This window comes from Oncorhynchus mykiss, chromosome 26 (assembly GCF_013265735.2).
Source record: "Oncorhynchus mykiss isolate Arlee chromosome 26, USDA_OmykA_1.1, whole genome shotgun sequence".
NCBI classification, from domain to species: Eukaryota; Metazoa; Chordata; class Actinopteri; order Salmoniformes; family Salmonidae; genus Oncorhynchus; species Oncorhynchus mykiss.
The window spans coordinates 27,647,763-27,661,799 of NC_048590.1; the positions used below are offsets into that span (position 1 = coordinate 27,647,763).

The following is a 14,037-nucleotide window of genomic DNA, read 5'->3' on the forward strand; positions in this document are numbered from 1 at the left end:
ATAGGTAATTCAGACATAATCCTGAAACTCAAGTTTGACCTCTGTGGTAATTAAATCATTGATAACCCAAAGCTGCAGATGAGATGGTTCATGACCCTGGAACTAGCTCCAGAACCCACATATCACCTCTCCATGTGGACCAGTCAAAGAAGAGACCAAATAAAACACAACTCTGGACATAGGGTAATAGTAAGTATATATATATATATATATATTATTGTGTTTACTTAACAAACATGATAAATGCAATGTCTCCAAGAAGTTAGCTGTAACAATAAAAATACAATATCTTTGTGTCCTTAAGTACATAGAATTAAAACAGCAAAACAAAAACAAAACAGCCTTAAGTAGTTCACAGCGGTACAAATATACAGTACAAATCTATTTTATTCAAAAAGAGTACAAATAAAAAAACGCAACAAAATATAGTTATTAATGCTTTGTAAAGTTCAGGTAGGTGTAGGGTACTGTATTCTAAGGGAGCACTTTGGATAGACAACTAAGGCTTTTGATACGAATCAATACATATTGGTACGGCTATACGATATTAAAACTCACTATACAAAAGTTTATACAACCTGGATTATATTTGAGGATTGAATATTACATACATCATTGCATATATTTTGCAGATTTTATACTTTAAAAAAAGATGCAGTTTCTTTTAAAACTAGTCAAATGTCACGTAAAAAGCAGTAACTTTAGTGCCAAAATACAAATGTAAAATCTGAAAATACCCAACGACTCCATTAACTTTGAACCATTCTCATCTTCCTGATTTAATTCTGCATCTCTAGTGCCTGGCAACAACACCATCCCATCCAGTCTATTTACCTTAGTCATACAAGATCAGACCAACAGGGCTACTTTATACAGGGGTCATAAAGCCTTTTTCCATAATCACAAAACAAAAACAGACCATACAGTTACCAATAAAGAAAAGTTGTCACTGGTTTGAAAAGCCTCACATTCTCTCCCAAGTAGATCAGACAGGACCAGAACAAAAATACATTGAGCCCAACCTCTCACCTTCAGGGACCTACTCCCAACATGCACTCACATTAACAACAGAGGTGTGTGTGTGTGTGTGTGTGTGTGTGTGTGTGTGTGTGTGTAAAAAAACAACAACAGTGAGTCAGTTACTGGTCCAGCTTTCAAGCAGCGATAGGGACTCACCCTAACATGATCCCTCACTGTAACCTCTCCCTATCCGGAGATACAGTCCATCTCCAAATGCCTTTCTGCTTATGAATAAAACACCAGGAGAGTGCCAAGAGGGGTCAATACAACAAGAGTGAACTGATCCACCTTTGCAGCTACAGAAAAACAGGGAAACTGGGTCACTTATAAGCATCATTCCATGAACACATTGTACAGATCTTAAGGCATTATTGACAAGCTTGATAATAGCCATACAAAACATTATCTCTACAAACATGCACAACTGACAAGTGATTGTTTCATTGGGTTTTGTGTTTAGCGCTAATAATTAAAAACTTCAATTAACTAACCGTTAATTTTATAATACTATAAAGGATGGCAAATTAGTGCAATTTTCTTTGACTATGTAATAAGAAGAGTGAGGTCAAAAACGTACAGGTCCAATGTTTCCCCTTTCTTACGATGGTTAGAGTCAAGAGAAGAACCTAGAAAATGGCTGAAGTAGCACTTTCACGCTCCGAGCAGAAGTCTGAGAACGATGCTAGTCTGACTAACAGAGGGCGTGCTGCTAATGTGCCTGTCCACCTGACTGTCTGCTGAGAGTCAGAGTGGTCATACGGCCACTGCCTCATACCGTGTTCAAGACAGAGAGGAAGAGGTCAATAAACAGGAGGCACTGCTTTGCACCTAGAATGGTTGTCCCAGACCAGAATACTGTGTTTGATACACATGTTGTGTGGCAAGGCAAGGGGAGGAGAGGAGGTGGTAAGACACAGAAGTGCTGTTTGTTAATAATATTTTACTGAAGTAAGAATATCTGGAGGAAAGAGTGTGTTGATGAGCAGTGGGGTGTTCCAGGAAGCAGGATCATTACCTTAGCCAGGTAACTTTGATAAACAGTCAAATACATCTCTTGATTTTTATTTAGAAAACTAAACCCCAATATGGATTGTTGGTTGTCAAGTCAATTATACAATTACAAATTTCAAAGTTCATATATCTAGAAAAAAAAATGCAGTTTTCCTGTTTTTTGGGGGACTGTTAGCTGGCTAACTCATTGATCCTGCTTTCTAGAAGAGCCCCCAGGGAGGTGGGACATGAGATGCAACCCATTCACAAAACATTTGACAACAGTGCACAGACACAGGCAGGCTGACAGCGTCCTGACAGCATCCTTTTTCAGAGCATCTGCACTCTCCACACCATCTCCTATAAAATGTGAGACAGGCCCAGCTGAGAGCCCTTGGTAAGGCAGTACATTTTGGAGAGTAAAAGTTCACCAAAGAGAAGACTCTGACCCTACAGGGCTGAAATACACACCTTAACATTCATACCATATCTAACCAAGGGATTGCTACACGTGACCAAGAAAGATCGTAAGGCCAAAATCTAACTGGATATCCATGCACATAATTTGAATTTCAGCACAAATCCATAGACGTCAATGACAGATTTACATAACAATTTGAGTTACACATGCATACCCATCTCTGGTCATGATTTGGTCTGTACTACCTGGCAGCGTAAGGTGGAGGTAATAAGCTGAGCTGACTGGAACAAAACACTGTGCTGAACTTAGGTTAGTGACAACTAAGGGTCTGAACGAAACACTGTGCTGAACTTAGGTTAGTGACAACTAAGGGTCTGAACGAAACACTGTGCTGAACTTAGGTTAGTGACAACTAAGGGTCTGAACAAAACACTGTGCTGAACTTAGGTTAGTGACAACTAAGGGTCTGAACAAAACACTGTGCTGAACTTAGGTTAGTGACAACTAAGGGTCTGAACAAAACACTGTGCTGAACTTAGGTTAGTGACAACTAAGGGTCTGAACAAAAACAACCAACCAAAAACAAAATAAATCCACTATATTCAGACACCCAATAGTGGGCAATGATAAGCTATAGTACTCAGAGAGATCAGTGTACAATGACTGCATCAGCCACCTTCTTATATAGATTACAAACCTGTCCTACCCCATAGTAGGTACACTTGGTCACTGAAGAGCAGAATACTTCAGAGTTTACTGCATAGCACATCCTTAAACTACATGACATATTTTCAGGTATTCTGTTTAACTGTATTGCTTATAGCATAAAAAATGTAACAAACGTAAATTACTGTAAAAAATAAATTAATAAGTATTGAACGGTTTATGGCTAAATGTCTACTGCTCCACTGTGGAAAATCATCCAGCTCATCTCTGTATGGCATTTAACCACTACCGTATTTAAAAACATGTATATTTCAACAAAATTACAGATTGGTTGTTATGACTGTATCAAATGGCATGTGACTCTGCCCTGATCAGGCCTAACGGACCGCCCCTCTCCTTCAGGAACATTCTCTCATGGCTTGTTGTCAAAGACTGTCTGAGGTTTTATCCTCAGTGAACCGTGTGTCCTTGGAGGCTCCACTCAACAGAAATGTTCTGGAGGCAGTAGGGTGGTGGAGTTGGAAGGGGTGTATGAACTAGATTTGACACAGCCGTCTATAAATAGCGTGGATGAGGGACTCAAGTCCGTTAGAAGGCATTGGATGTCACCACACACAATCACCAGTCTTCACCTCAGAGCTCAAAGCCCAGGATACAAGGACAGACAGGACAGCAGATAGATGCTCTAACACACAGTTACCTTCTCACACAGTATCGGTGAGCCTGGGATATTAATGCTTGGATCTGTGTTGGAGCACATCATGTGACACAGGTGATATCAAAACAAATACACATTATTTGCAGACAAGGACTATCGGTTCAGAAGTGACCAGAGACATTAAAACTAGACAAAACTGAGGTGAAATGTCTTTCTGACAAGAGGATTAACAGTGAAGACATTTTAGAAGATAAAGAAAAACAGAATTACCATAAGCTAAGTGGAATGTCTGTCTGCTTTATGGAATGACATATCAAACTAAATGCCTGTCTGCTTTATGGAATGACATATCAAACTAAATGTCTGTCTGCTTTATGGAATGACATGTCAAACTAAAAGTCTGTCTGCTTTATGGAATGACATATCAAACTAAATGTCTGTCTGCTTTATGGAATGACATATCAAACTAAATGTCTGTCTGCTTTATGGAATGATATACCAAACTAAATGTCTGTCTGCTTTATGGAATGACATATCAAACTAAATGTCTGTCTGCTTTATGGAATGACATGTCAAACTAAATGTCTGTCTGCTTTATGGAATGACATGTCAAACTAAATGTCTGTCTGCTTTATGGAATGATATACCAAACTAAATGTCTGTCTGCTTTATGGAATGACATACCAAACTAAATGTCTGTGTGATTTTTGCATCTGCTCTAATTGCACTTCATCTTGATTTCATCCACTTGAAGTTTCTGTGACTAAAATCGGTGTCCGAAAAAAGAGAACTGCAGCATTTTGTCTTGGCTAATTTGTAAACAGTGTCAACCATGCAAGTCAGTTTCTCTATTGCCAAAACTACCTTAAGAACACTTCAAAAAAATATAATAGCTACAAAAACATTTTCCCTTCATAAAAAAAAAAAGAAGAAACTATTTGTGATTCCCATTACAAGGTCAGTGTGAATCAACAGGTGAAGTTTTCTATGTGCAATACAAGACAATCTTAAGGTCCACTGGAAATAATATTGCCATGGACAGAATAAAACAATTCTACATGTACACAAATAGATTAAAAGACAATGGAGAGGACAAAACAGAGGGGAGTTAAGATGCTCACCACTGATTTGGAGTCAAGCCCCTCTCGGAGATGCACTTGAATAAAACCATATAGAGTAACTATATAGGGTAACCATATAAAACCATAATGAATACTATCAGTGAGGATCAGAGCCCGAACCTCCAGTCCATCAAAAAGGAGACTATTCTCTTCAGAATAAATGCCTGGTTTTTGAAATAAAAAGAATTTCAAAAGGCATGCTTTGATTGTGAATCTGGAATAACAAAGATCAAAACATTTCAGAGCCAAATTGTGCATCACCTTTGAAAAGCAGGAACATTTCAGGGTTAAAGATAGTATTAGGTCTGACACACAAGCTGTATATTTATATAAAAACAATAACAAAATATACAGAAAACCCCAAATAAACAGAAAATACACTATTGCTTCGATTTTGGTAACTGAGCAAGGATTGACTGGTCTCATATACCCATTTCACAGTCGTGTAAGCTGACTTGGCCAGATAACATATCTAGTGCCATCCTGCTTTTAAACGAGCAGAGGCACATAGTTAGCTAGCCACGAACAACCTAAAACAGGCTGGAAAATGGCAGGATAACCTTAAACCAATTATATTCACTGGAAAGCAAGCCAAAAGATCCCCCCCAGTTTGTGTTGGGACAATAGTGTGAAAGAGGTAAGAAGCAGGGCCAACTCAATCCCCTCCAACACACACACAGGATTCCCCCTCATAGGCCCAGGGGCTGCTGTACTGAGAGAGCCAACATGGCTCTATGGGGAGGTTTCACTTTCTCAGCCAGTACTGCTCCATGCAGGCATCATTCCCACAGGTGACATTGGTGGAGACCAGCCCGTGCCTCCAGTAGTGGTGTCTACTAATACAATGACAGTAAACAGTCACCAGCCAGAGGAATGCTGAGAGGTGTAGCAGGCAGGGAGGGCTGCATTCGGGAAGATGAGTTGTGTTGTGGTTACTATGATAATCACTATGATACTGGAATGCATGATCTCTTTTGGTTTCTTTCGAAAGGAAAACTGACATGTAACTGTGGCACAAAGTGGGGTTGGGGTGTAAAATGAAAAACGGGGAAGCGTGGTTTGTGCATTACGAAAGGAGTGAGCGGTTTCCTAGGTTCTGATTGGTTGATTGAAGGAGCTGATTGAAAGACCTCTATGGCTGCCTACCCTCCTCTCAGACCCTCTCTCAGCAGACTGGGCCCTACGAGGAGAGGCAGGGAGACGAGGGAGAGTGTCTGTGCCTTGGTAGGTCCTCTGCTCCTACTAGAGAAGCACACTAAGTGACGATGACACGTCAAGAGTCTGCATCAAGAGAACCAACATCATTAGAGGGAAAAGCATCTATGTGCCGATGCCAGCAATTCAGCTCCACAAGTGTGCCTTTAGTCTTTTTTTCTTTTTGGAGAACGCTTTTGAAGGTAACAGACCAAAATAGAAATGTGGGGGAGACAGAGCATAATAGGATAGCTATGTTCTTGTCACTGTCAGACCCTCTGTCTACCAGAGATGGGCTACATATTCTCCCCAGTCTTGGGTTTCCAGAGATGGTTTGGTCAAAGAAGAGAGAACGTCCAGTGAATGCGATCACCTGTGATAAGGATGGTTCTGAGGGTTGGTTCACCTGTGATAAGGATGGTTCTGAGGGTTGGTTCACCTGTGATAAGGATGGTTCTGAGGGGTTGGTAGGGATGAAGGAAGATGCAGTCTGAGGACTTTGGTAGGCGATTCACCAGCTACATACACTCCCTGCTTCTGCATCCGCTCCCTGTCAGCCTGGGATAACAGAGACCCTATCTCCTGATCACTGGACCAGGAGCTGTCCTGACTGACTGACTACCAAATAGAACAGACCTGACCAGCCACAAGACCAGGTAGTTCCTCTGAAAACAAAGAGCTTGTAATCTTATTAGGTGTGCAAAATATTCAAACATTCTGAGGCTACATTTCCACTATTTATCCCCTTTCTCGCTCTCTGATGCTTTCGCTCCTCTGACAGTCTCTTCTGTGGTGTGGACTGCTGTGGTTGGTGCTACTTCCCAGCGTTAGAGCGCCCCTCAATGGACAGTTTGACCTCCTGTGGGATGAAGGAGGGTCGAGAGGAGGACAGCTGAGGGTGCGCCCCTTCCTCCACCTTCATGCATCTCTGAAGGCCTGGGGCGGACCAGCGCCTCTGAGACGCGCTCGACACTGTCGACACCACTCCCACCCCCGCCCCTGGACGAACAGAACCCTCCGTGTGCAAATAGTAACTGCTCTGGCTCCTAGTGTGCTCTGCTGAAGTCCTATTTGGTCTGGTAGGCATCTCACTCTGCCCAACACCCCTTAGTTGCATGGGCTCCTCTTTATCCCCCCTCTCCCTCTCTCTGTGGACGCGTTCCATCCTGAAGTGAGGCTGTGGCCTGGGCTGCTGGGGGGCAGGGGGCCCCATGGGCTGGCCGATGGCCCCTGATGTGGAGTTGGCTTTGGTGGAAGTCCTGGCTTGGGTCTGCTGCTGCTGTTGTTGTTGTTGTTGTTGTTGTTGTTGCTGCTGCTGCTGCAGGAGCTGTTTCTGTTGCTGGGGCGGCTGCTGCAGAGTGATGGACACACACACGTCTCCTACCTGCAGGTGGTGGCAGGCCAGGCCATAGAGCTGGGCCGTGCGCTCTGGGCTACAGGAGGACCAGCCCTGGCCAAACACAAAGAAGGGGTGCTCCGGGGGCACGTCGATGGTCACCTTGCTCTGCTGCTCGCCAACTGTGAAGTGCAGCACCACCAGGCCGGGTCTCTGCTGGCTGGTCCTGATGTCCACCACCATGCTGGAGTCGATCTTCAGCCCCCCGCTCACCTCAGCACTCCGCACAAAGTCCTGAGTCTGCAGGTCCTCCACACGCTTCAGCTCCCCCGTGGCCAGCTGGATGATGGCCCCCTTCATGAAATGGGAGGGATTGGAGGGGGCAGGGGTGGGCGCCGGGGCCTGCGTGAGTGCTGCCGTGACTGGGACAGAAAAAGGCTGCTGGGGGTGCTGCTCCACAGCGGCCAGCTCCACCACAGCCCTGTCTGGGAGGCACACTCTGGCTGGAGATTCAGAGGCTTTAGAGTAGGGGGTGGGGGAGGCCATGGTGACAGCAGAGGTGTCATCATTGGTTTGGCTGGGGTAGTGCTGGGGTGGCTGTTGATGTTGGTGGGGGAGGTGGTGGTGGTGATAGTCTAAGGGGACCAGGACTGTCTGTCCATTGGCCAAGATGACAGCGTGGCCTGGCTGCCCTGCCTGCTGTTGATGGGCCATCACTCGGGGGTCTCCATACACCGCAGGGTGGATCGCGTACCCTGTCCGGCCAGCACTCTCCCCTGCCTCCCCATGAGCCTCTCTGCCTCTCTGAGAGCCCTGGGATAGGTTCAGGGGACCAAAGGACACCTCTTTGCGGCCTCCACTCACACCTTGGACAGGAGAGGCTAGGCGACCAACGACCTGCTGAACCTTGAGGATGACAAAAGATTCATCTTATTAACACATTTCAATCAACCAACCTTTTTATCTTTAAATGTAATAAATTGTTGTGTCTGAGAAAAAGGGAAAAAAAGACTTCATTTTTGTCCTCTTGTACCTCCTCTCAACCACCATTATTAAGCCTCAGAAAGCAGTGGTTTCCTATCAACTCTAGTCGAGACCACAAACCAGAGCATTTTTAGTCTTTCCTAGAAGCAGCAGGCAGTGTGTGGATGTGACTGGTTGCCCAATGATCAGCACACCCTCAACAAAGTAATAAAGGAAGGAAGTGGAGGGGAACATGGATATTGTGCCACAGCAGACACTAAATAAAGTCAGAATTTTGGACAATTCAAATCAAAACTCCTTATTCGAAAATTGAAAATAAATATTTGACTTATGGAGTAGATTTGAAATAAATTAAAATAAGTAAATACATGCGTGTAAGTAATTACAACAAAACCTCAAGTCTTACCTCCAGGTCAGTATCTGGGGTGCTGCGCTGCCCAGGCGAAGCCCTCTCGTCCAGCCTGCGGCTCTTCAGGCTTCTGTCCTGTGCGTGCTCCAGTGCTACAGAGGCAGATGCTGCCTGCGGCAGCCGTGGATTCCTGGCATTGTAGACTGAGTCCTGGAGCATCTCCCTGGCTGCCTGCTCCCTCTCCCCTCCATTCACCTCCCTATCCCCGTCTGTCTCCTGCTCCCTGCTGTAGGGGTCCCAGGGGGCAGGTGCAGCCCTGGTTCCCCGAGAGTGGTAAAAGACAGGCACTCCCCGAGGACTGAGCTCTGCGGCGGGCAGCGCACCCAGGTGCTGCTGGTGCTGGGCAGCCTGCTCCGAGGTCAGCATCAGCGGGACACCTCCGGACGACCCCACTTTGGCAAAGGCATGGGCAGATACATGTGTCTGGGTAGGAGGGGAGACCACCCCCTCCTGGATGACTGACTGGTAGGGGACCAGGTGGGGCTGGGAGAGGGTGCCCGAGGGAGAGATCAGGGAGCTGGGGACAAAGCCAGGGGGGACTGCATAAGGGACTGCACCGTATGGGGAGACAAACTGGAAAGAGGAGTGGGGGATCTGGGCATAGCCTAGAGGGGGATAGGAGATCCCTGGATGATGCTGTAGGAGAGATGAGGGGACAGTGTAAGCTGGAGAGATATGGCTTAACACTGGGTGTAGACTGGTCTGGGAGTAGGAGACAGAGGGGAGAGCCACCCTATAGAGCATGCTGTACTGGTCAACGGGCAGCCCTTGGAGGCCCTCAGCACTCTCTACTCCATAGTGTAGACCAGGCTGGGCACGCAGCCACTCTTCTGCTGTGCCTCCTCCCTGAGTGTCACTACTGACCCCTGAGCTCTGAGTGGCCACTTCTCCTCCTCCCCCCACCCCACTTCCTGCCCCTCCTCCCGCACTACTACTACTGGTGCTGTTGTTGAGATCCCTCTTCTTGGGAGGCAGGCACTCCTGATTGCGCTCGTGACCTGGCTTCATGGCGGTGCCCTGTAGTCTTGTCTGGGCTTGAAAGGCTCTTTATTGTGCAGCACGGGGAGTGGAGCCTGTCAGCCAGGCAATCAGCACCACAGGAACCAGCTCTGAGAACCTGAAGCTGACCTCATCCACCGTCTCACCTAGAAACACAGAGAGAGACTGTGTGACCAGCCGTCAGACGACCCCAAGGATTCACCTTAACATACTACATCAACACATACTGGACCCACGTCACAAGCCAGGCTTAGAGTGCCAAGATGTTTGAGAGAGAAAGTAGATGAAAGGAAACTTGTGTTTCCAGACCTAGGCACAGGAGATCCACAAAATGATGGACACAAACAAACCAAATGAACTGAATTTCAGTTAAAGATGCACCATGCGGAAATCGCTCCGCCACTTCCTGGTTGCTAAAATTCTAATAGTTTGCCTGATTTCAGTTTGGTGACATAACATGCAAGTATAGTTTAGAGAATCACTATCTTCTAACCGATTTGAAGTATAGTTTCTATAACCAAAAGTAAAATATGCAAAAACAAAACTTTAGGGACGAATAAGCATTATAAGCATTTATCTATACTTGCAATAACATCTGCTAACCATGTGTATGTGACCAATAACATTGGATTTGACTAGAAATAGCACACATAGAACACATCTACCACCTCTTAGACTTGCTTTAAATGAGAATCACAGATCTATAATCACACTTCTATGTGAATTTGGTCAGGTCACCCAAAAAGTTACATATTGCAGCTTTTAACTCTGGATATTATTTCCTTGAATAATTAGGCCTCCGTGTGATGACAGGAGGCGAGAAAACCAACAGCACCATAAAGATTAGGCACACACTTCAGCTCATTTTATGGTCTGTGCCATATTGCTTTCTCCCCATGGCAACAAGTTGTTACTTGCTGAACTGTATGGCATAGTGAATCACAGCACGCAAAAGATAGGGAGAGTGAGTAAGAGAGTAATGGAGAGACTTCTCTACACCTCAGCTGCTGCAACCAGAAATTATTTCCGATTATTCAGAACCCTTTTTTTCAGCTTGCCTAATTATATTGTCTCGTCCCATGACACGGCTGTGTATTTTCTCCACAGTCAATTGGATTATTAGTTGGAAGCCATGGGAGGGAAACGTACAGGTGAAGACAGATTTGAGGCTGTTAAAACACCCAGGCATGCACAAACACCTACACAACAACCCTCTTCCACCCACACATATCCTCCCATTCTTTATAAAACCTTATATAAACGTCTTAAATGACCCACATCACATGGCTCACTTTCTACGTGCAGAGGAGCGAAAGACAGCAGGGTACTTTATATTTTCATAAATTTAGTGCCAACATTTCCCCCGAATATAGCCTATATGTCCATTAAGAAATGTTGCATTATTCGCTACAGTAGGCCTATTTGGTGAAATATGCTGTTTTCATCTTCTTTGAATAGGAGCATAGATCATGTTTTTGTTATTCGCAAAGTAGAACATTGGACAAACTGCACTATCTGATATCAAATTGATTAAGCTCTCCTGCTAGTTCTCTGGCTAAAACTGAAATTTGAGTTTGGATGGGAGTCAAAAGTAGCAATATGGTTGGGTGTTTCCTCATGTCATTCATACAATATTGAGAATACTCATTATCAAATAATTTGATGACAATTACCTACGGTTGTGGGCATAGTTAGAAAAGTTAACTTTCGTGGAATCAAAATAATAGTGAAGTGAGAAGACCAGGCAACGTCAGAATTTATGGCTGGACATCAGCGAACACTAGTAATGGCTAGCTAGTTAGCTGAATAGCCATTTATCACCTGTTATTGTCGTTCAAATATAGTATCTCCAAACGCCACTACTTCCTGTCTTCTCGTGCACTTACCTCCAAATATCATTGTGGATATGCCTCAACTGCCTTACGCTTTCGGAACAGTTAATATGATAAGGAAATGTGGATGAAATCAATGCTGATTAGTCGAGCCCATATCGGAGGCCAGCAGACGAAAACCTAGTGGCGCTCCTAGATGACGTCACACACAGTAAATTCAATTTCCTGGGTGATTTTGAGGCATATAAATCCTATCATTTTCATAAATTTGAGCTTCATGGCCAATAAAAACATACACACGTTTACCTTCTGCTAGGAATACCTGAATTGCCATTTTTCCCCGAATGTCTGTATGCACAAATGAGGGAATTATCTATTTCCCTTCGGAACACACATTACCCTGTTCCTCTCTAAATGGCAATCCCCTGGCAATGAAAACACGTGGTATTTTAGCCCATTATGGGTCTCTCCTTGGGATACTTTAGGAGGTTCTTGAATTACAAATGCAGTCCTTTCTCAGATTTACAGTACCGGTATGTTATTGTGACGAGTTGTTTTTGCAATTTTCCCGGTTGATGCTCTAGTATTACAGCAGGGGGTGCTGGTGGCCTTAATGATATACGTTAGAGTGTACAGTAGCTTTGCATTTTATTATACATACACTGACTGTAGTGTGACCTGATTTGACTAATATCAGACCTGCATATAGCATGGTTAATATATTAATTTGCTGAGAGAAAACACACGGAGGCAGAACTCCACTCCTTCCTAGAGGGAATCTCGCTACTATCAGAGACCGACCAAGAAGATCTCAACTCCCCCTTCACTCTTGAGGAGATCCTGGAGGCAAATACCTCCATGCCACCTAATAAGTCCCCAGGCCCAGATGGATTCCCCAGAGAGTTCTACAAAGCTTTTTGGCCCCAGCTTAGCCCTATTTTCAAGCCAATGCTGGAGGATTTTTGAAAAAACTGAGTTCTCCCAGACTCAATACACATGCAGTGGGGCAAAAAAGTATTTAGTCAGCCACCAATTGTGCAAGTTCATCATAGGTACACTTCAACTATGACAGAGAAAATGAGAAGAAAAAAAATCCAGAAAATCACATTGTAGGATTTTTAATGAATTTATTTGCAAATTATGGTGGAAAATAAGTATTTGGTCAAATACCTGGGCATTTCATCCCAAATATGTTCTCACTCACCTATAGTAGGCAACCCAGACTTGCCAAAAGCCCTGAGGGATGCCAACTTTAATCTTTGGCATACTCTAGGAATCAGGACCTTTTCAGACCTATTTCATCAGAAAACCACTGAAATCCTTTCAAGAGCTCTGCAGTGAATTCAATGTGCATTGATCCCATTTTTTGTATTATCTTCAAATTAGACATGTCATTTTCTCATTTACTTCCAAGAGAAGGTTTAGAATCAGTTGAATGAAGTTGAAACCCTTCTTGTCACAGCACAATCCATTGAAGGCAAATATCTTATATCTATAGACACCTTTCTGAGAAAGGAGGCTCCTCCTTTACTCCTTTGAAAATAATCTGGGAAAAGGACCTTGGTCTGACTATCAGTGATGAGTTATGGGCAGAGCTTTGCGACAGGGTATACTGCTCCTCTACGAATGTAAAAATGAAATAATCTAATTACACATTTTTGTACACATTTTTATTACACTCCTTTGAGACTCCATAGAATGAAAACAGACATTTCTCCTAACTGTAAAAGATGTACCTCTGAAAGTGGAACCTATATGCATGTATTTTAGAGTTGTAGATTGCCAGATACTGCTATACATACTGCTGCACAGAAAATACTAGATGTACAGTAGATATGACCCCGTGTATCTATCTTCTTAATGCCCAGCAGGACTTTGTTCTTGATCCTGACAGAAAATTTGCTTATGACGATTACATACTTTGCTAAGAAATGTATTCTCCTATTGTGGGCCTCTAATACCTCTCCTACATTTAAAATGTGGATTGACCAGATTGTTGACTTTCTCCCTCTTGAAAAGCTCACTAATGACCTCCACAGAGACAGCCCAAGTTTGATAGACTCTGGTCTCCACTACTCAACTATATTTCAAACTGGACAGAGTGAATGGGGTGATTAGGGAAATGAGCAGATACATGTTGTGTAAGGTGCTGTAAAATCTAAAAACTAATCATTTGCTCATCGTCTCAGCGAAGGCTGGAAATAGCTAATAAGAACCTTGATAGTGCTGGTGCAAGTTTTATATCTTCAGTTTCCCTCATTAATCTGTGTTGCAGACATTGCTCATCGTCTTATTTGGACAGCTTTCCAATCCAGACCAGTCACAAGCATTGCAGCCACCCTATTGGGTGTCTGAAATACAGAGTCGAAGAATATTCACACATCTACCCCCCCCCCAAATAACAAAA

General features: G+C 43.9%; 1 protein-coding gene across 2 annotated transcripts; it reads right to left on the minus strand.

Annotated features, from left to right (window-relative positions):
- Positions 1-183: 183 nt before the first annotated feature.
- LOC110506529 (ataxin-1-like) lies at positions 184-11,826 on the minus strand. Of its 2 annotated transcripts, XM_036963420.1 has the most exons (4): positions 11,685-11,826; positions 8,797-9,944; positions 7,410-8,312; positions 184-7,370 (listed from the first exon to the last, which is right to left on the minus strand). In XM_036963420.1, the coding sequence occupies exons 2-4, from the start codon at positions 9,805-9,807 to the stop codon at positions 6,885-6,887; spliced, it is 2,400 nt and encodes a 799-aa protein (XP_036819315.1). In that variant the 5' UTR covers positions 9,808-9,944; positions 11,685-11,826; the 3' UTR covers positions 184-6,884. The 2 variants fall into 2 exon arrangements, with proteins under 2 accessions (XP_036819315.1, XP_021441885.2); XM_021586210.2 differs by having other exon boundaries at positions 184-8,312.
- Positions 11,827-14,037: the final 2,211 nt, after the last annotated feature.

Coding starts and splice junctions, on each gene's coding strand:
- LOC110506529 (XM_021586210.2), bottom strand. CDS start 9,807: ATGAAGCCAGGTCACGAGCGCAATCAGGAGTGCCTGCCTCCCAAGAAG. Junction 8,313..8,796: donor CCCCAGATACTGACCTGGAG/GTAAGACTTGAG, acceptor GTCATCCTCAAG/GTTCAGCAGGTCGTTGGTCG.